Below are 23481 nucleotides of genomic sequence, written 5' to 3' on the forward strand. Positions count from 1 at the left end.
TAGTAATCAACAAACAATATAGAGAAAATACACTTTAACATGACTGATTTATATTAGAACAGGAGTGAATCATTGCTTGACACGTACCATCACTTTTTAAACAGTAACAGTGCTGTGCTACACAGAACATTAATTAATTAATATAATGAGACCGGTCTGTCTCTTCTATCATCGGTACATCCCTATTTTCTACCATAATATGATTATAGCGAAATATTGAGCATAAGCTCATTATTGGCAGATCCAAGGATCGATGATTAGATCAAAGATCCTTTTGTGTGTGGGTGCCGTACCAACAGCCACTGTGAGTCCGAACCCAATGAATCCTAAGCATATGGTTTCCCATATGCCGGCTTGGAGAGGATTCGCCCATATTACCAATTCCATATATTCGTCGACGTACCATATTTTGGTAAAGAGGGGACGTGGTTTCTTCTCTTCCCTTCCTGAGAAGACACTCAGTTTTAGCTATACAGTACATGGAACATATGACCAGTTAGTGTTAAAATAGTCACCGTTCATGGTTAAAAGAGTATACAAACCAAGGATTTTACGGTTTCCGTGGCGCCGCCAAATGAATAGCTACACTAATGAATGAAAATGACCTCAGTGATTTGGCGGCGGTTTGTATACTCTTCTAGTCATGAATGGCGGCTATTTTAACAGTAACCAGCCATATGTTTCATGTACTGTGTAGCACATTTCTGATTACTGTTCAAAGAGTAATAGTACGTTTAAAAAATGACTCCTGTTCTCATATGAATCAGTCATGTTAAAATGTATTTTTCACATATTTTTCGTCGATTACTGCGCAGAATAGTAACCAGTACTATCTACTTTTTTTCCTGTAGACTAACTGTACGAATTAATGGAATCCGACTATTGGATTCTTCAAATATTACTTCTTATATGCCTTTGAGATTATTAATCTATAAGATCATAGTTTCTAATCAGAAAAGCTGCTTTCTTTGTGACTTTGGCCATCAATGTTTATGGCCTATTATGATTTATTAACTGTGGGGTTTTAGTAAAAGCAAAGTCTCGATCGATGTGTCAATGTTTTTAGGTGTTTTAATAGGTATCGGAATTTTGGTAATATATTAACAATTGTTAAATATAAATTCGAAGCTTCCATAGTCAGTAATGCAATGATGAACATAATTTTGTTACAAATTTTTTGACTGCTTATTAAATTAAATTCTTGATTCAACTCATATTTTTTCAATTTAACTTTATATTAGTCAATACTCATAGTTATGCTTTTATTATACCGTCAAATTTTAAAACTAAATTAATAAATTTAGCCTATTAGGGCATCTGATTGCTGTCACAATAACCTTAAAATCTACGAATCTTAAATTTATTTCAATTATTAGCATAATTCTACTGTACTAATTTCTAAGCAAACTGAATTAATAATTTATTATATGAACTTACAATTCATCAAAATTTTTTTTTTCTTATAAAAAAATTTTGAATCTATAAAACACTGAGCCAACGATTGCTGTACTCATAACGATGAAATTTCTTTGCAGAAATATTAACTATCTTAATACTTTGCTTTTATAGTTGTCTGCAAAAGAATGAACTTTTCTTCTACTACTTGGTTATGATGAAGTCAATGAATTTGCACTTGCGCGCATGCGCAGTCGTAGCAATGACTTAATTGTAGAAAAATGGCGGGAAGAAAGATCATTCTTTTACGGACTCAACTATAACTATATTTATTATGAATTAAATTTTTCAAATGAATAAATAGAAAATTATAAAAATAAAAAAATTAAGCAAAAAATTTAAAACTATATCAGTATTAATTACAGCACGATACTACTTTTTATATGGAACTCGTTAACGTAATTGTATAAAAAAATTTCTCGTTTTTATTTGAGATGATAATTACTGAAAAGATGAGTATCTCGTAAAATTACATAATACCATATAGACTCTGTATAAATTACAATAATATCATTATCAATTTTTTCAGTTAAACTTCATTCATTGTATGATTAATATTTCTCTGTACAATTATCATCGTTGTTATTATGATTTTTATTTCATTTTGTTAATTTATTATAACATTCACTTGACAATAGTAATTCTTAAAAGAAGTATAAGGTCCTCCCAGAAAGTAAGATGCTGTCGGTTTTCACCCCCACTATTAAGAAACAAGTATAGTCTCACGCCGTTACTACACATTAACATTACAAACCAAAAATTTCCGATTATTCCCGACGATGACTTACTTTCTGGGAGGACTTTGTCTCATGGTTTTTTGCTTTGTAAAGGTTATCTTTTTTTTTTTTTTATTTTATTTTTTTTTTTTTAATATAAGTATAACAGCATCGATAATTTATACATACAACTTTTTCGTGTCATTTATTGCTTTTATATGTATCAGTTGAAGAAATATTAACATATATTTTTTCGCTTTATATTTTCTTGCCGTGAGTAAAAAATAAAACAGTCGATTAATAAACTTGATTAAGCGATTAATGAAGAGATAATAAGATGCATATGTATATACATACATATATGTATATATATGTATATATATATACTGCAATGTTTTATTTAATTTCGGCTTTTTATCTCTTACTCTTTATTTTATTACACAAGATAGTTGATCACAGTTACAGCAATTTACATTTTACACATTATCCATTTTATAAAAATTTTGTATTTTTCTTAAACTTGATTTAATACTTTTACTTTTTCATTCTACTATTATTTGTTCCAAAACCATTCTTCTTCACTCTCTTCAATCAAGTTCATCGATACAAATAATAACATCTTATTTTACAGTCTGAATTGTATTGCATTGGATCACTTCCTTAAAAACTACGAATTTATGTTCGCTAAATACACCATGGTCTGATGTAATTTAATCTTAATTCTAATTAATAATTAATATCTACATTATTTTTGTTAAAACATCCACTGTTGTATGTTTGACATCGTTATACTCAATTTTAAATTTCTTACTGTGGTTAAAAATTTAATCTATTGCCATGTATTTTGATATGAATTAATTGCAAGTTTTTTTTTTGTTTCGTTATTACAATTAATCAGTATAAATTCTATAACAACCTGGTAAAAAAATTTAATAAATTTTGTACAGAATAAATTTACGCGCTATTATACTAAATGACAAACTTTTGTGTAGCAAATAGAGCTCTGTTTGTTATTATACATTTAAAAAATGTTAGTGCATAAAATTTTTTTTATTTATAAGAGGTCACTATTTATGGAGTTCGCAACTAAATAATTAGAAACTTTACAATTTGTGCGATATTTATCACGAAGATTCACTTTTTCAATCATTAACTTAAATGATGCTCAAAATCACCTGAGAATTTCAAGGTACAAAATGATGACAGTTGTAATCATCATAAGGTAGGACGCCCGCTGACTCATACTGCTGCTGTCATCCATGCAGCGTCCTGTAAAAATTACATTCATATATAGTTTATTATTCTTCAAATCTTATATTTACAATAAATTATACTTTTAACAGGTGCCGTAACTGGATAATCGCGGACAAAATATCCACAACATACATAGAGATGAGTCATTACGTGTACACATAGATGACGTTAATTTACGTTCGTGTAGCTGTTAACTTACCAACTCGCAATAGATTAATAGTATATTGTGTGACAAGGGATGAACGAGACATCACCCGCAGTCTACAATCGTGTTTCATTCTGAGTCACACTATATTTTTCATGACTACCCGCATTGGAATTTCAAGTTCCAGTATCAGCAGCCAGTTATAAACAAGTTTATTTCAAGTCAATGATGCCGAGAATTGTTAAAAAATGAGAAATCTGTGATTTATAGTCATTTGTTAGATAGTAAATATGATAATATAATATTTACACTGATTTTTGGTAATTTTATTTGGTTCAAGCAAACAAATGAGAGTAATAAGGCTGTAAATGAATATTAAATATAACGAACTTCGGACAGGAACAATAATTTCTTCCCAAGGAAAGAAACACGCATATTTCTGCCCGCTGTATGAAAGTATTTGTGAACTACGAATTTGTTAGTAGTTGTTTGCAGTATCGGCTTGAAATTAGCTTGTTTCGGCTGGTTGTAAAGACACTGAACCTTTAAATTTCGATGCTGGTATCATGAAAAAAAAAAATGATATACTTAGTTATTAATTTTATTTAAAACCGTAACACATCTCGGATGAAACCTAATATTGTTTGGTGTCTATTGAATTTTTGATTCGATAAAGATCATAAGATGGTGAATTGACGTGGTAAAATGCACATTATCTAAGTACGCGAACATCTGCTAATTACCGACCAGTTATTAGATAGATATTAGAGTTTACACGTCTTAGTTATGCGTCAAAATGGCGTCATACGTGTCACCATCACTACAAACATGTATAACATCAATTTTGTGTTCAGATTGGAAATCACGACAAAAATAACCGTGATTGGGGTTTTTCGGTTGTTCTATCTCGCGGACGATTTGTCTTCGGTTATCTAGTCGTGGCACGTCGTAACAATAAATTAAATTTTAATTACCGATGCTTGTGACATTAAAAGCCAACATTGGCTGAGGTGGAGGGATGCCTCTTTGACATGCAACAGGACTTGCGGTCAAACTGACAACCCCTCCATTTTCACGATACATAAAGCACAATCTTGGACTGTTTCTGAAGGTTTGAGGTTCATTGTTACCATTTGACCAATCAGTTCTTTGGATCAGAGGAGTTGCTATAACGAACTGTGTTCCTTCAGAATCAAACCACCGACCATGACATGAATAAGCTGTAGGTAACAATAAAATAATTAGGATTTGTTTAATTGAATTTATAATTTCATAGAAATTACGAAAAAGTGAAATAACCTGTTATAGATTCAGTATCATCCATACAGTCACTTTGAAATTCCATTCGATCAGCGGTGGAGCAACCAATAGTGAGCGTAGTAATTTCAGAATTGCATTGGAGATCATCCTCTTCTCGTTTTCCTCTTTTTTCCGGATCATCGCTAAACTCTTCATTTTCATTGGATTGAAGACTTCTTTTTACTCGCAGTAAGTCATGATAAGAAAGAGAAATAGATTCTGAATCAAATAATTTTATTAGTGGCTTATTGTTGGTTTCAAAATCTTCGTTAGGGTTGTGGAGTTCATCCAATAAAGTATCATCTGATTTCAAAGATCGTAATTGAGGGACTTGTGGAATTGTATCCACATGCATTTGAAAATCTTCTATTTTCGGACTTCTTGCTATTCTATATTGTGTATCATCAGTAACGTCTATTTTAGACTTTCTTCGAGTTCGTACTCGTTTTAGATTGTTATGATATCGATTAGAATGATTAGACCTAACTTTTCTTCCATTGCGCTCGCGGATTAAATATTTGTTGTTAATTCGCTTTTTTTCAGTTTCAGCATCAACTTTTTGGGATTCCCGATCTTCAGTATGTCTGACTTTATTCGCCTCCTGGATTTTCACTATTAAAGAATTCTGTGAAGTATGTTGATTTTCACGTGTGTTTCTCTGGTTATCATGAATACCAGAAACTGTAAATCTTCCAAGATAAGGGCACTGTTGTGGTTTTGATGAACTTGCTGCAAAAAGAAAAAAACATTTTATTCGAATATTAATTTTCGCAGCATTCAGAGATTATTTTTAATGTAATGAGTTTCTTTATTAGCGTTAGCTACTTTATATACATATATATTTCATCAAAATAAAAATAAGATAACATTAAAATAAAATAATAGAATAATTTATTATCTTATGCAATTATGACTAAAATTAGATTCAAACAGATTCAAATTACATTCAATATTTCAGTAAAGGTTCGAAATTAGTCAGCTTTGTTTCCATTCTAATATCATTAGGCAAATCATTGTACCACGTATGTCCTCGATAAATGATAGTTTTTTTTGCAGTAATCCTTGTATTTTTAGAATCTCGATTAAACTGTTATTTCGGGTAAAGTAGTTATGTTCACAACTAGCGAAAGGTGTTAGTTAATTAATCATTTTGATGATTAATTGATGAGTAAGCAACAATTATACATTAATTTTTGTTTCATAGACATCCAGCCTAAAGTATCGAGTATTTAATATTGATATACCTATTCTCTCCTAAAATCGGTCTCAAAGCACGATTTTGCAATTTTTGAAGAATATTAAGCTTACCTTAATGATAATTCAACATAACAGTACCGCGGTATTCGAAATATGGGGCTATTATAGATTTATAGACAATAGTTTTTGTGAAATTACTGATATTATTACGATATAAAACGGATCAATCGTTAGGGGACTGTGATAATTCGGTAAAAAATCTGTTGAATAGGAGTTTTATGAAAGGAATGTATATGAAATCAAATTTGAAGTCGATAGGATCTATAGCTTCAGAGATCTCGTGATGAATGAGCAAGTGGGTGAGTGGTATTTTTTTTATGTGATAAATGTATATGTATAGATCTACGTTGATGTATGTAGTCTAACGTGAATGAAATTGAATCATACATATTTAATATTTTCGATCTCCGTAGATATCGGTCGGTCGAATGAAATTGTATAGATTTAGTATTTTATTTTTAGATGAATCTACATTGATCTACGTATAATTATTTAAAAATTTAGTTCTACGTAAATTTCAAGACTTCTTACTGAAATAGGCAAGTTAAACATATCCTAGGTATCAACAGTAATGATATTTTTCAAAATTGAAGTAATTTATTATAAACATACTTACTAACTAATGTAAGGTAGGGAATATTGCGAGATTGATAGTGAGAAAGGCCGCATGCTTCTTCGGGTCTTGAGGCAGTGTTACCAGTTTGTACTTCCATGATGTGACCATCTCTTTTGTAAAATGTCATGCATACGAAACCACTTTGGCTATAAAAGAAATATTTTATAAAACAATTTATTTAATTATCTGTATTTAGTTTTTCTTAATTGCTTATAAAATTTATTTATTACAATTGATTGTATGGATGCCAGTAAAAATAACCTTGATATTCGTAATCAGCTTTACTGACAGTGCTCTACAGTCTATAGACTAGGCATAATTGTGTATGACTTTGCAAGTATGATTGTTGGTCAAACATAATTTCGCATAAATAATATATTACCATGCAGAATCATAGACGATTCATACATGTTTAAGTATGCAGTTGTAGGATTCGTGTGCGATCATTTTTTCTTCGTTATCTATCATAAAGTATGCGTTTTCTTAAATCATGCGCGATCAAACATGACTTTGTACAAATCATGCATGCTCATGTTTGATCATGTACGACTGTTCTTTCCATACTATGTATGATCAAATATGACAGCATGAATCATGCAAGATCAAGCATAACTTTACGTAAATCATGCATAGTCATACATGATTCATGCATACTCAAGGACGACTGCATGAATTATGCTTTGGCATGCCTGAATTATGCATAATCATGCATGTCGATTTTCTCCTGGGTAATGATCAAAATTAACCATATATTACACATAAATGAGCCATGTTCTTACACGTAAAAGAGTAAAAGACTATAGAATGGTATTCAGAAAAAATCTAAGACAGAAATCTTTGCTTATATGATAATGTGAATATTTATATAGGCCCTGCTTGAAAAATCCGATAGATTTTTATATATAGCTGTATGTATAAAGCCCTATAGTTAACTATAGCACTTCTCATAGAACTCATTCATTCTTATAAAATCTCTATGGGAATTTATGAAAATCAATTGGATTCTATGAGGTTTTCTAAACAGGGGACAGACCGGGTATAGTTGTTACAGTTGTTACAGTAGTCATCGGTGGCGATCGATTCATTGATCAGCGTTGAAGAATCGCAAAGGCATCACCCCGCCTCCCAACGCCGATAAATATTCGTATTTTGTTCGTTAATCACGTGTATACCCAAAAGGGTTAGGAAACGGTATCTTGTCAAAAGGAAACAGACTTCAGTCTCGTCACATTAATTCTATTCATTAAGTTTTTTGTTATGACCGCTGTGACAACCAACCCGTGAGACAACCATACCCGATCTTTCCTACCATTATAAGTTTCATTAACGTAAGATAGTTTCTGATTCAGACTTTTTTAGCTGTTCTAATTAATCAAATTTTCATGGAAACAAAGTAATACTTACCACCCGACCGTGAAGTGAGCAACAAGCATCGTGACTGTCTGTGAGGGATTTGATTGTTTTATGCTATTACAAACAATCTTGATATCTTGTTCCTCATCTTTGCCAATCATGTCTTGAGAACCGGAGAAACTACTATCAAACCATGAATTACTTGAGTTAGTTCTTGTTATATGCAGTGTTGCGTTTCTTGGATGAAAAGTATAAGATCTGGTCAGATCAAGTGTGTGCCATGTGAGGTCATTATTCGCATAACCAGTGAGCCATTCTGGAAATCGGCACTTTCCTGGAGTTGACACTAGAGTAAATAATTTAAATATAATTTAGTTTTCATTGCAAACAAATTAGGAATTTAACTAAGAAAAAAAAATTTTTTTTTAAAGAGTAACTTTTTTTGCACTGATAAGTTATTTTATTACAAATTTCTAGTAAGCCAATCACTTAATACAAGTTTTTTTGGTAAAAGAAGGCTATTTTAGCGTACGGATCGTTAGCTTTTCAAGTTATTTGATCAGAATCAATAAATTTTCAATAAATTCGAATTACGGACTTTCTTTGTCTAAGAATTAATTCCTGTCTTATTGGCTAAAGCAATCACTAACGTTCCTCTCTTATTTTGTTAAGTATTTCAGGTCGCGTGTCACGGTTACAGAATGAAAAAGCACACGCCAAGAATTTATAATTATGTACTCTATTTCATAAATTTTTCTATTTATTTATTCATCAATTCTCTTTTATTTACCTTTTGTCAAAGTCATCGTTCGCGATCCTTCCATAGGGCTAAAAAGGCCATTGCAAGTTGCATCTCCACTTTGTGCTACTCGATAAATATCTGGTGCGCCCTCAACTACGGGTCCACTAACTGGAAAAGTAATTTCTTGGTCAATAGCATCGATCCCTAAAATCGTTCTACTGAGACCACCAATACTTTGACCAACTCGCTCGTATACGAAACATCGGTATCGTTCTTCATTACTCGATGCATGACCGTGATGTAAACGACCCACCAAATATCGACTGCTGCCTTCTTTCCACAGAGCTAAGCATTCAAGTTCCTCTACTGTAACAGAATAGAAAATAAATTTCTTCTACAGAAGTCATTGGTTTTTCATGCTTATATCTTTTACAGCTTAAAGTGTAAAACAATAAAATTGAGCTGGCAATGTTTCACACGTTTTAGAACATTATTGAAAAGGTAGTAAGCCTTGCATGTACATGACAATCGCTGATCATTATCAAGCTTGGTAACTTGTTTTTTTATTTTTTATTCTGAGGGTAGCAAATTCTGTAACTTTTATGAAACGATTCGTACATTATATTATGTGTTATTTACAGAAAGTCATCGGATCATATATTACAAACTATATAGTGAGCATTTACTTCAGAACCTTATTCATCATTAACTGTTATAAATACTTTTGAAGTTAATAAGAACAATCAAAATCATGCATTATATGGAGATTTTCGCTTACCTGCACTTTCTGAAGCAGGTACATCGGGACATGCTTGGTACCTAAAGAGAAGCCTACTGTCATCAGTACAGGTATCGACGTTGCTGAGTGGACTTGAACATGTTCCATGACCTCGATTGTAAGTGAATGTCATAGGGCCACGGAACGGACAAGAGACAGCAATTGCTTCTTCCCGAAACATTGAGTAAAGTAGAGCGTCACCAGTTATGTACGAACAAAGTGACGTTAAGGAATTCTTATTGTGGCAAAACGCTGTAATAAAAAAAAAGATGTAATATAGTTAAGTTTCTCACAGTCGATTATTTTTCAAATTTACTAAATTGTCACGGTGAATAAGAGGTTACACTCGATGACGAGTAGCGTAAATAGTATCGCTCAAAGTCTGGATCGCTTTGGCATCTATCGGTTTTTGCGTCTAATAGCGGAGGTAATATTTACATTTAGAAGCTACCAAGGATAACATTTTGGTGAAAAGTCTCGAGTTGTCATAAAACAGTGTTTATAATAGTAGCACTGGTCATTAACAGGGAAGTGTGAAGAAAGAAATATCTGGGTTCACGTTGCTTATATTCCCGCACGAAACAATACTAGGGCAGACCATACATCGTGTATAACCAATATCGGTGCCGAATGGTAGCTAGTAAATTATGCTTATAAAGATGAGGTTAAACGTTTTGGGAAGCCGATTATTAATCTGTTTGTATTTCAAGCAAATGCAAGATGTGTGGCTTATCGCACCTGGGAAACCCTTACAAAGACAACAACCCTGCTCTTAGCTCTTGGTCTGGATTTTCTATTGGATTTCTCTATGATTTAGACAAGTCTTCTGGAAGAACGCTAGCACATAAAAGTCAAGGAAAAAAATTTTTCCTTTAAGTACCGAGCCCTTGGTTTAGATTTTCTATAGGATTTCTATAGGATTCAGAGAAGTCTTCCGGAAGAACGCTAGCGGTTAAAAGTGAAGGAAAAAATATTTTCTTCAAGTACCGAGCCCTTGGTCTAGATTTTCTATTGGATTTCATCGGTAAGATTCAGAGCTACATGAAGTGGCAGACAACTATCCATAAGTTTTATGTTAGGATGGAATTAGATTGTTGTATGGATACAAAACATATACTGACGAATAAAAAAACAGTTTTTTGATTGAAAGAATATCGGTTAAGCACTTAAATAAAAAAAACTTACTTTCTTTGTACTGCAAGACGTTTGTGTGTTTCTCGTGAATGACAACACAACGATAGCAAGACTTTCTGAAAAAGAAAATAATAATCATGTCATTATTTAGTGCCATAGCTGAATTCGTTATAAACTAAATACAAAAATAAAACTTTGGAGAACAATTGACCCTACGGGTTAGCTTCAAAACTTGCTGCTATTTTTGAGATCACGGATAACATCTATTAATCTATAATTTTCGAAACATGATTCATCACACTCTATCGACCTCATATCTTAACTTTTCAAAATGCTAAATTAGTTTCTCAGCAAGTATTTTTGAGGTCAATGATTGAACATATATGAGTTTATAATGTATGAAACCTATTTGACATCGACCATCATGGAAGTTTTGGAACTGGCACGCGTGGTCAATTTTGCTAATAATTAAATATAACATACTCATCAACAACCAGAAACTTGTCTCCCTCGTTACGAAGACATTTACCCTTGCTAGAAAGGAAGCTTTTCGATATGAGGATTGGTTGGCGTACACCACTTTGAAACCATGTGCCCTCCCATTTTGATGGGAATGCGCATTCTGAAAAAAAAACGACAATTTAATTTATTATTCCAAAGAAACTGTAAGAGAAATTTAGGATACTAAATTTTTAAAATTAAACAACGGATATTTTTATACTTCCGAATAAGCTAAGCTTTAATGTAAAAGCATGTATATTTGTATTACTATGAAAATCTATGGACTCGGTATATACATTTGATTAATTCATCAATCATAAGAAATAACCCTAGACAAAAATTTTCTAAATTTTCTTTTGTTTTGCCCAACGTACTCCCAAAAGCTCTATAAATTTTCAAATTGATCCATTGAACCGTTTTTCCGGACCGATTGGTCAAAGTTTCACAAAACAATTGAAGGAACAAGTATTGTTTATTAAATAGTATTTTTGTGTCCCATAGGTCGGCTACTGATTCTCAGGTAACCTAAAATCCGGTTACAATATATACATGTATATATTACCTGTGAGTCGTGAATTGTATGCTTGACTACTTGCTATGATTATTAGAAGCAGCAATGGGTTTGAAATCTTAAAGATTGACTGCATAATTCCGAACGTCGGACAAAGTGCCTGTGAAGCTGCGCTTTCATCCGATACCCCTCATCACACTCCGACTATCTGAAAAGTATTAAATTTTAAAGTGGATATAACTATTATCATTATTATTTTTTTTAGTTTTTTTAAATATATAGCAAGGTTTCATTACTGAGAGTAAAAAAAAGTCGTTTATTTTAAAGCCGCTGGACCGTGCCTAAATGATGATACTTCTCCAACATGATGCGATGAGAAAAAATTTTATTTCGCGCAAGAAAACACGCGATTGCTATTATGTATTTTGTAGAGCGCTGAATTTCCTACTCAAACATAAATTGGTCGTCACAATATGCGTATTTCTCAGCAATTGGAAACTCCCGCCAAGATTGAAGAGAACCTTCAAGATCGAAGGCATAATACTACTGTTTTCAGGGTACAATTTTCATCAATTATTGAAAAAAAGATCTATTTTACTCAAGCTATACGATCCTCGAATATTGAACACTGGAGGCAGGGGTAAAAGAACAATTGTTTACTGCAATGTTTTAATTTATTAAATACACAGATAGTAAACTTCAGTCAAAGTGTTTTAGACCACTATGAAATTGTAAGGTATAAGTGTACTTAGATATGATTATTAAGGAATTCATAAAATTTTGAAACTAAACAATTTTATTAAGAAATTTTTCTATTCGAGAAACGTAATGATAGTTAACTCTTCAATTGAAACAGAAAATTTGCTAAAAAAAAAAATTTTTATCGTAAAAACTCACGGCGGTTAATAATCTACTGTCGAAATTCAAGGTAATAATTGAAGAAATCAGTTTTTGATTAGGGGAGGGTGGGGCAAAGTGGGCCCCGTAAGCTACAAATGGGATTATCTTTACTTTTTTTTACTCGTTACAATACTTTATAGGCCCTTATTTGCTATTTAACATTGATAAGCTGTGTCCATTAAAATTGAAAAATCGAAAATTAGGGGCAAAGTGGGCCCCCATCTAAAAAATTGTGTGAGACAAATTTATTGCTCGTTTTACTTTTTTTAAATTCTTTACTTTAAAAATGTTATGAATAAGCTGTCTTCATAATAAATTACGAATTTTAAAATATAGGGCAAAGTGGGCAAAAATGGGAAAGACATAAATAAGCTAATAAGTAATAAATGAATAGTCGTAAAAAAGTAAAGGTGATTTATTATGAGCCTTGTTCATAGAAAATTTCAGGGTGCTCACTTTGCTCTCAAATTTTAAGGGGGCCTACTTTGCCCCAAGGGGCCCACTTTGCTCCACCCTCCCCTATTAAAGATGTATATTCTGTCTCAAAAAAAAATATTTGTCAGCAATAGTATTTCGTTTCTCTGTGTAAAATGAAGTCCTGTAAGTTCTTTAAAAATCAGAAAAATTTTTGCTCCCCCCCTCCTTTTTAAAAAATTTTTTTGTATCTTTATTATCGACTAATTGGACATGAAATATTTATTGTATTCTATATGTACGAAAGTTAATGGTTTCAGTTAATTGAATAATAATAACAATGTATATTAAAATGATTCTGATTGTTTTTCAAGTCATGAATTATACATTTTAAAAATCTAAATTGTTATTGAAGAAAACAGTGGGACCGATTCTGTTACATAGTAATCAATGTTTTTCAACTTTAGATTCATTTGTTTTGGCTATGTCCTTGACTAGGTAAGAAAATTACCGACTTCGATCGAGTATTCGCGAAACGTTGACAATTCAATTTTTTCAAATCGAAGAAAAACACAAATTCCATAGCTTCTATCCTAAGGAACTTTCGAATAGAAAGAACTTGCTTATTGTTCTGATATATTGTTGAACCTAATAAAATAAGCTTCAATTTTTTGATCTTATTATTTTGTTCAGTGACTATTTGTATGGATTTTATGAGAGTTATATAAGATATTTAGGTGAGAAATTTATTCCATTCTTATCGCCGAATGGTAATTTTTGGTAGGTTAAATACTATTTGACGGATTGATGAAATTACAGTTTGAGCTAGTTAGGGATATGATGGTTTACATTCAGTACATTCTCTTTTGTGTGAAAACGAGCATTGTGTGACCAGGTATCATCAATGGAAGTATTCTTAAAGGAATACAAAGCTTTTGTATGTTCATGTAATACTTACGCAATCGCGCATACAACTACATCTCCACATCCCGGGCACATTGGCCGATTACGCGCGGCAGTATTGATTAAACTCCAGCACTTGCCAGAGACCTCTGTGTCATTGCTTTCCAGCTAAGATTTTGAAAGGTCCATGTTAATGGTTGATACAATGAACTAACCTTTTAAGGCAAGATGATTAAGGAAAAAAATTTCGAAAAAAGGCATACTTCTCTTAACGATTATGGTATCATTGCTGGATGAAACTTGAATGTATTTTGATTCGACGTGGGATTTTGAAAAACTAACTAATAATAAGCCCTGATTTTATATTTTAAGAATCTGATGATAAAATCAACATTCGAGTTTGCATTTTCGAAAAATCTTCATAAGCTTCGATTGAAAATTACTTTCTCAATTATTTACAAAAAAAAGTATATTTATAGAAATGTGATTTATAAATTTTTTAAAGAAAAGATATTTTTTGTTCGTTACAAATAGATTTCATATTATTTTTTTTATATCTCATTCTTAATTCTCATCAAGTTTATAAAATAAAAATTATCAGCCAGAGGTAGCAACAAAATCGAAAAGTTAGTCAATACAGACCAAAAAAATTAGTTGCTTTTAACGAGAGCTACAATATAGCTGAATTTTTGGAGTGAATAAATAAAAGATCAATGAAGTTACCGCACTGAGCATAGACTGTATTTAGATAGATGACTATCACTAGAAATAAATAGGAAAAGCATCGACCTTTTTAATTTCCCGCTATTAAAGGTAACGACTGAAAGAGTTCATAAAGTTATTGTTTTAACCCCTATTTTCGAAAATCATGTTTTTATCAGATGTCGACGTTTTGAGATCCTAGAGAGCTATTCTTACTATTTTGAAAGATGTTTCAGTGTCCATGGGGGTATTCGCGCGTGCGTGCGTAATGTGTGTGTGTTAGTATGAATACGGGTGATTTTATGTAAATGAAAAATCATTAACTATTTATTACTCTTAATGGTATTGATAAACTGAAAACTTAAATATTCATAAAAAATTATTTTTCGAAATATAAATTATGCTATTATTAAATTATAATTAATTATTTACTTTAGTTATCCCGCATTAGGAAATATATTTGAAATACATCAAATATATATTTAATAATATATGTGATATATAGTTTGCATATATACAAAATATCAAACAAATATATTTAATGTATGTTGATTATGTATTTTCGAAATATACTGTTTCTTTGCCGTTTTTTATATACATACATAAAATTCGAACAAAAGAAATTTTCGTCATGGGTCCAACTTGCCCCAGTCAATGATCATATGTTTTTGTGAACTTTACAAGTAAATTAAAAATTGACAATTTTTTGTTCTTTTCTGAAGATTTTTTCGATTAGAGCCAATACAGAATATGGTCGGCTTACCCCCCCCCCCCCCCCCCCACCCCTCTTTGAACGCTTGAACAAGTAAACGTGGCCTTCATAAAAATACAGAGCCATATATAAATATTGAAATTTAAATTCGCGTTTTTAATTTTACGGTGATTTACTATTTCTTTTATTATGCCTTGTTAGCTCTAATAGTAGATCTATATACAGCTTTTTTGGCATTGGAAACGCCATATTTAAATTGCATCTTCCAGTATATATTAAAAATATACTTACAATACATTTTTCAGCATATGTTAAAAACATATTTCTTTAATATTTTGTATACATGAGACTCTATATTGCGTATATTTTTATACTTCAAATATATATACATTTTCATCAGGGATGCCCCTAACAATTACATGGAACAAATAAAGCAGGAGCTATTATTATATCTGAGTACATATTACGTTTTAAAATAGTCGCACGCTGCTTCTTTTACGAAAATGTGAAAATTGCAGAATTGTTGTCACACAACCATTATAACCATTTCAAATAATGCATCTTTTAATCTTTTACAGTAAAACAAACTTCATCGAAGTTCAAAAATTACAATCTCATACTATGATATTTAATATAAACTATTTAATTAAATGAGGTATAAAAATCAATTTTTACGGTTTCATAATGCAAAATGTATTTCTCTATCTTGATTTCTTACTTTAAAAACTCTACGCAGTAGATAAATAAATTTACTATTATTACAAACGGTAAATTTTGCTGTTTTATAAGATAAATAAGTAAAAATTATACTTTAGATTTAATGGAGTCTCCTCTAAAGTTCTTTTGTTATTATTATTATTATTTGAAAATCCTGATTAGTATAGTAGTGATTTTCAAATGATTGAAAACTGAAATATTGATACTGCCATTCTAATATGTCGTATTCCACATTTGGGAAATTTTTCAGGAGACCATAAAAACGTTTCACGGTCGGCAAAGAAAAATTATTTGTATTATGCTTACATTGGTATAACCTACAAATTTATTTTCATGTTTTCAAAAATACAGGCATTTGTAGTGAATAAATAATTTTGAATTATATGCTGTAAGAAAAGTCAAAAATTATGCATCATTACCTTCTTACTTATGTCGTTAATTGCTTCCTTAAAATTAACTTAAAATCAAAAATGTTAAGCGTGACCAAACCTATATGAATGTGGGATACGAAATATTAGAATGCGCGAAAGTCTGCGTGGGTTACGACATATTATAATATTTATTTAAAAATACTAAATAAACAATTTGACCTCGAAAATTTTTACATAAGCTGCACATTGTTACAATGATTACATTTTTCAAAAAAAGTGAAAATGTCAAATTTTGTGGGATACGACATATTAGAATGGCAGTATCGATATAATTTTTGTGCCTTATGAGACCGCTCGGCCACCCCGGGCATGGATATTTAACTCCTAATAAGAGAAATAACTGGTTGCAATGTTTTTTTTTTTTTTTTTTCAAGTTTTTATTTTTAATTTCTTTTTATCATAGCTCACATATATTATAGATATCATTATTAGAAAACAAGCGATTTACTTAAGCGCGTAAAATATTAGAGTCAAATTGTAAATTTACTGAAGCTAATTTACTGAATACTTTGTACAAATTTGTACAAATTTTAGTGGCTAAAATTACGTTTTCAATAGTTAAATTTAATGGTGTCTTTAACTACAGTAACAAAAATTTATAAATTGCAGTGTGAGCTGTAATATTTCTCAGTCAATAAATCATTCTTGACCATTAGTAGTAATTCTGTTAAATTTTTATTTTTAAAGAAAGTAATTAATATTTCATAAAGCAAATAATACATTTTTATGAGAATCGTAACTTCTACAGTTTTAAATATCAATAAATAGTTCTTGAACAAAGATAATTTCGAAATAAAGAGTCAGTAATATTTTAAAATTTTATTTAACTTAAATAGCATTTTGAAACTGTAAAACTTGCAGGTTAGGTTACGATATCTTCATCATTGCATAGAATTTGAAAATTACAGTATGGATTGTAACTTTTACAACTGTGAATTCGAAGAACTTGTTTTCATACTTTATACTGTCATAATTCTTACTTTATTTTCTCCGTGTATGCTTTATAAGCTCTAGTATAATAAAATTTATTTAAAAAGTTAAGAAATGTTTAGCTAATAAATAAAAATTTTACTTTCAAGTCACCGATGTCAATTAAGAATCATCTATTTATTTATATAATTCATATATAGTTGAAGTCACAGTAAAACGCTTTTACAGAATTATTACTGCATATGAGTAAGTAAAGAAGTGCAAATAATTTTTGGTTATCAGTACTTTTTTTTCATATTAGAAATTATAGTTAGCGCAGAATCTTCCATGAATTCATAAACTGAAATTATATTCAAAATTAAATGAGCAAAACTTTTTTTTTATCATCTAAAGAATTAACTTTGTGATTAACAATGACTTTGTTATTAAATATTGGCCCTAAAGATTTTGAGCGAACATTATTCTATTCACTATTTTATTTTTTAGAACTTGCTTACTATGCCTCAATAAATTTTGAATAGTTATAAAGATATTTGAATTATAAATGAAGCATAACGTGTTTTCTTTTCATTCATTGCAACTAGTAGTGGACCAAACAAAAGGAGAATATAAATGACAAACATCGGAAGTGTGAGAAAGATGATACGATAGTTGAGATATTTTTGAACTTGTTCGATTAAATATAGTATGACAACTAAAACATGAAATCGTTATAGATACAGAATTTATTTTATATAAAATTATGAATATAATCAAATTCCAATTTTGTAATGGTCAATGATTCATTAATGACTCGCCTTCGTCTCGGATAGGCCATTATACACACGGCTTACAATGTTCTACTTTCCACTCTTGGTGTGTAATATACTATTTGACCGTAATATAGAAATCAATCATGTAATTTTGAAAATTCCATCATGAGAAGAAATGCTAAAGCTAGATTTTGATGAAATTACTAAAAAATAACACGTAAACATTAAAACTCAAGAAAGACACAATGACTGGGCCTAATTTTTTAAATTCCACGCGCAGAAAATTGTGCATTTTCGAACAATTCGGGGCTATTGTTTTCACCCGAATCTCGCAAATCGAACTTTCATGAAACGTCGACGTTTTGAGGTCCTAGGAAACTATTCTGACTATTTTTAGAGTGATATCCGAGTGACTGTGTGGGTGTAAACTTTTTATAACTTTTTAATGACTCAACCGAGTGAGATGACTCTCACGACATTCGAAAGATCTTATCAGCCGTTTTCTTGTAAATTTTAGATTATTCGATCAAATAGATACTGTGGTAAGTAAGATGAAAAAACAGTTATTTAATTCATAAAATAAAACGACATGTGAACAAGTTAATTTTTAATAAACTAGAATAACTATCTCTCATTTTTCGACTTTTCAAAATATTCTTCTGTAGCTTTTATAACGGCAAAGCAAACTTTTGAGAAAGTGATCGAAAACTTATGACTGGTAGTGTGTACACTCTAAAACTAAGTGTGTAGTCGAAATTAACACTCCTGCCAAATAACATCAAAACACTAAAAACAAACTATAGGTATATAACACTTCGTGAAATGTGTTTTAAGCGACTATAAAAAACTGTACTTTTGCTCAAGGCCTTAAACGTAGTATATATTAATGGGTGGTATAATAATACACTTTCAACACATTTTGTTTTAGAGTTTATATATGACAATTTTACATAAAATATAAATTTTATGAAGATACACTAAAATCTCAAATATCGAAATTCTACAGATTTTTGATGATTGCCCGGGTAAGAAAAATTATATATAATTTAATATAAATATATATAATCCTATATAATTATATAAGATTTTTATACAATTATATATAGTTATATACAATTATATATAATGGCATTTAATTATATACAATTATACATAACACCGAGAAAAAATCATAGATAATTATATATAATTATATATAGTTATATACAATTATATATATTGGCATATAACTATATATAATTATGCATAACGCCGAGAAAAATTACAGATGATTATATATAATTATATATAGTTATATACAATCATATATAATTATATATAATGCCACGAAAAAAATCACATATAGTTAGATATAATCTAATGTAATTGTATATGGTTATATATAATTAACAAGCAACCTATAGATGCTCATGAGCAATCGTTAACGATTCATATTTCGAGGCGAGATTTTCAGATCATTTCTTTTATACGTAGTGATATTTACGGTACCCTGAGAGCATAAGGTATTGTTAATCAAAAAAGATTTTTCTGACTCAGAAATTTTGTTTAAATAATTTTTTTTTTAATTATGTATTTTGCATACTGAAGATGTCTTGAAGGAAGGAAATTAATACTTGACTTCCTGATTAAAAACTATGATTGAATTCTATTGGGTCTGATTGAAACTCAATCGGATTCAATTGGTCAATCGAAAGTCTCTTGGGGCATTTCGGTTGACTAAATTTCAATTGGGAAAAAAATGATTAGTTTTCGATTAAATCTGGTCGGAAAACTTTAATCGGCTTCAATCGGAAAATAATCGAAAAAAATATACTATGTCCGATTTAAATGGATTCAGTCGGAAAACAACATATATTTTTTATTATTTTCCGATTTAGATTTTACAATCGGATTCAATTGGAGTTTTTAATCAAGGGATTCCAGATCAACTATTGGAAGAGATCGAAGAATGATTAAACTTGAAGAAAACCAATAATTTTTGTATCATGCTTAGATATTATTCAGACAAGAATATATATTTTCTCATGAAGTATTTCTCGGCAATAGTAATTTTTTCTCCATGTATAGCTCGGCACGAATTTGGAAAAGAAAAAAAAAACAATAGATTTTTTTTTGTTTCAAGATTATCAAAATTTCTTAGTAGTCTATGAAACTAAAGTTTTAAGTTCAAAACTTGGTCAAAATTTAATACAACTTAACTAACTTTTCGAGAAGCGAAAACAAAAAAAAAAAACCAAAGTTATATGTATTGTTTTTTGATAGACTAATTTAAATATATTTTATTAAAAAACCATAAAATTGCATGTCATTGTTCAAAATGATTTTCTTTTTTTGGTCAAAAAATGGACAATCACCGATGGAATACCACAGAAGAAAATCGAAATTTATTAACAATACTCAAAACAAAAAAAAATTAAGTACCTGAAAATTGAAACGTTTTTCGCGGAACGAAAATGAAAAAAACCAAATGGAAAGTAAAAAATCTACTGGATCTAGATTTCTGAAATGTTTCGTTAGTCAGTCGAAAATTGCAGTTCTCCCCCAACTACCTCTTAAGTCACCTCTAAAGTCAAATTATATAAATTTTTTTCATTTTCGTTGCGCGAAAAATATTCCATCTTCAGCCACATGAAAAATCAGTATTTCCGAGCTGAACTCAGATATTCGATTAAGAAGATAATTTTGAACGGAACTTAAAATTTTCTCGCTAAAGATATGTTACATTGAAAATTTCCGACAGCATAATTTCTTGTGAAAAGAAAAAACAATATTTCCAAAAGCAATTTTTTCTCTCAGTCTGTCGATCGATTAGAAAAGAGAGTTAACATGAAAAATTTCAGTGAGAGAGTATAGTGGAAATAATGTTCAAAAATTGAAATGTCTAGATGGAAACCGATATTTTAAAAAAATGACAGATGAAAAAAAATGTAAAAGGCTATTTTTTATCTCACGAAAATTTTCAGACCCTCCACTTTGCCTGACCTTCTTCGATGGTATATATATATTTCGGAATAAAATCATTACTGAGCATGCATACACTTTTAATTCCAGTGGGTTTCACGATAGTCCAATACGTTCAATGTATTGCCTCTACATTATGAGTTTGTTCAATTCATTAACTTAAAAAACTTTAGTGTAATATTACTATATTTTATGTCAACCCACCTTAATTTTTGGAGAACTATATGAATCACCATTTAATGATCATCATAAAGCACCAGTTCAACTTAAAGTATATTATTTATCAACTTGTTTAAGGAACGATAAACTACAAGAATTTCATATTATATTAATCAACATCACACTCTTCATGATCATTTCAGAATGATAATGCCGAATTCACTTCACAAATAAATATTAAATAGCTCAGATATATTCAATGAGACTCACTTTTATTTTCTAATTTAATTCATTTAACGAAAACGTTGTGTTATGTTATAAAAGGAGCACTTAGAATATAATAATAATGATGTGAAGGCATCATTATCAATATTCTGCTATGGCCAGGGTGGCATTTTATTAACTATAATCGTCAGACTTGATTTTTGGCTTTTTAATTACAGTAAATCATCTGTGAAAACAGAAATTATTGATCATTTCTAAGAAAACACGAGCACAGTTGTCTATAACTAATAAGCACTAATTAACAATAGTTCATATATTTTAAAAAAATAGTAAAAATAGCTTTCAACGTGAAAATGTATTTGTAGATAAAATCAGAATGCGTGTTATCGATCGACTGTTGGAAGCTTTTCTCTATACATGAATCAATCCTGTATGGTTGTTAAGACATGAGTATTTTATGGATAATGAATGAATACTCAGGAAAAACTCATGCCGTTTGTGAGCGGGTATAAAAAACGAATTTTTTCAGTAGCACATGACAATTTATCGGAGCAAATGATGATAGGATGACAGTATTGACTTGCGTCGAAAGTAAATACGTTTCGATATCGCAATCTACAAAATACACACCCCACTAGGATGCCCGGAATAGACTGGAGCACTCGTTCGTTGATCGAAACGTCACAATCCGAAGGGCTGAGCCAGTGGCGCCCCTCTTTTCTTTCAGGTTCTAAACAAGAGGTGCTTTGGGTTTTCGCTTCCTTTATTTAAAATATGCGTCTCACCAATTGCTCATAGAGTATATGTATCACCAACGCCGGCGCAATACAGCCTACTGGCAAAAGAGCATATAAGGAGCTGAGAAAAAATAGAAAAGGATTTTTCTATATTATATTGTGTTGCATAGATATTTCGCTTCCATCTTTTTGGTTGTATGGAAAAGTTAATATACTTATGTTAACAATTCATTTGTAATAAAATATTACTTACACAGAAAAAAAAATTCTCGGCTGAAAGGAAATACCCTGATTCATGAAATCTTTTTTTGAAAATCTCAATTTTCTCGGATAAAGTAGAAATTTTCTATGACCAAGACTTGATTTCCAAAAACGTTTGTCTTCCAAAATATTTTCGTGAACCAAGATAAACTTTTTTCTGGGTACCATCAAAGTTAACATCATTCTAATACTGTTTTATGAAACAATAAATCTCATTGTAGTTATAATTTTTGAACAATGATTGAAACGATTTTCTAAACTTAAAAAAGATCTTATAGTGTATACCAAATACGAGACTTTTGGGACCTTTAGTGAAAAATATGGATTAAAGCTACTATATTAGTATTGTAAAGTAAAAATGCTATCGAAATTGTATGATTTTGAGAATTTAATTATTTAAATTACATAATTTTTATTATGCGAGCATGGAAAAAAAATAAGCAGGATTGAGGAACTATATATTGGAGAAATTTCATTATGAAATACTGTGTTTTACTATACTCGAATGGTATTGCATAAAATAAATTTTTTATCGGAGATTTAACTTTTTCGGTTCGAAGATAAACTGAATTGGCCAAGATTTGTTTTATAATAACATATAAAAAGAATAAACTGATTCAAAATTGAAATTTTGACTAATAATTTCTATGGTCTCTGAATTTTATCTTACCAGTAGCTTTTTCATACACATAAGCTCTTTTTCAAGGAGCTTTTAACAATATGAGTAGATGGCGCCTATAGATGTTTCTGAGAACTATATGATGTCTTTCAGATAACTATTTTTGATATCAGATCAGAAAAGTAAAAACTTATAGGGATCTATAAGATATTATTTTTCTGAGAAATGATGGGGTAGAAATATCAGTAGTGGGACATTTAGGAAATTGATAAATTTAATAAACTTTCAAACATAGTA

General features: G+C 30.3%; 2 protein-coding genes across 6 annotated transcripts in view; one reads left to right on the forward strand and one right to left on the reverse strand.

Moving 5' to 3' along the window:
* The window catches only part of LOC103580633 (elongation of very long chain fatty acids protein 7), a 46831-nt gene that overhangs the window by 1417 nt on the left and 21933 nt on the right, over positions 1–23481 (forward strand). The window lies entirely within an intron of this gene.
* On the reverse strand, positions 1827–23405 carry LOC103580598 (uncharacterized). Of its 4 annotated transcripts, none has more exons than XM_014445209.2 (14): positions 23236–23405; positions 22558–22755; positions 22198–22425; positions 21388–21793; positions 11813–11969; positions 11233–11371; positions 10801–10865; positions 9616–9867; positions 8886–9203; positions 8147–8441; positions 6743–6888; positions 4870–5598; positions 4545–4790; positions 1827–3440 (listed from the first exon to the last, which is right to left on the reverse strand). In XM_014445209.2, exons 5-14 carry the CDS (start codon positions 11895–11897, stop codon positions 3343–3345), a joined length of 2373 nt encoding a protein of 790 aa, XP_014300695.1. In that variant the 5' UTR covers positions 11898–11969; positions 21388–21793; positions 22198–22425; positions 22558–22755; positions 23236–23405; the 3' UTR covers positions 1827–3342. The 4 variants fall into 4 exon arrangements, with proteins under 4 accessions (XP_014300695.1, XP_014300693.1, XP_014300698.1 ...); XM_014445207.2 differs by having other exon boundaries at positions 21388–21490; positions 21613–22425; XM_014445212.2 differs by lacking the exon at positions 21388–21793.

The sequence above is a fragment of the Microplitis demolitor genome, chromosome 5, assembly GCF_026212275.2.
Source record: "Microplitis demolitor isolate Queensland-Clemson2020A chromosome 5, iyMicDemo2.1a, whole genome shotgun sequence".
Taxonomy (NCBI): domain Eukaryota; kingdom Metazoa; phylum Arthropoda; class Insecta; order Hymenoptera; family Braconidae; genus Microplitis; species Microplitis demolitor.

What these genes read in the sequence shown, in the direction of transcription:
- LOC103580598 (XM_014445212.2), bottom strand. Translation starts at nt 11,897, where the DNA reads ATGCAGTCAATCTTTAAGATTTCAAACCCATTGCTGCTTCTAATAATC. An exon ending in CGTCTTGCAGTACAAAGAAA is followed by an intron (nt 9,868 to 10,800) that starts GTAAGTTTTTTT and finishes TTTTTATTACAG; the next exon opens with CGTTTTGCCACAATAAGAAT. An exon ending in TCCCTACCTTACATTAGTTA is followed by an intron (nt 5,599 to 6,742) that starts GTAAGTATGTTT and finishes TTCTTTTTGCAG; the next exon opens with CAAGTTCATCAAAACCACAA.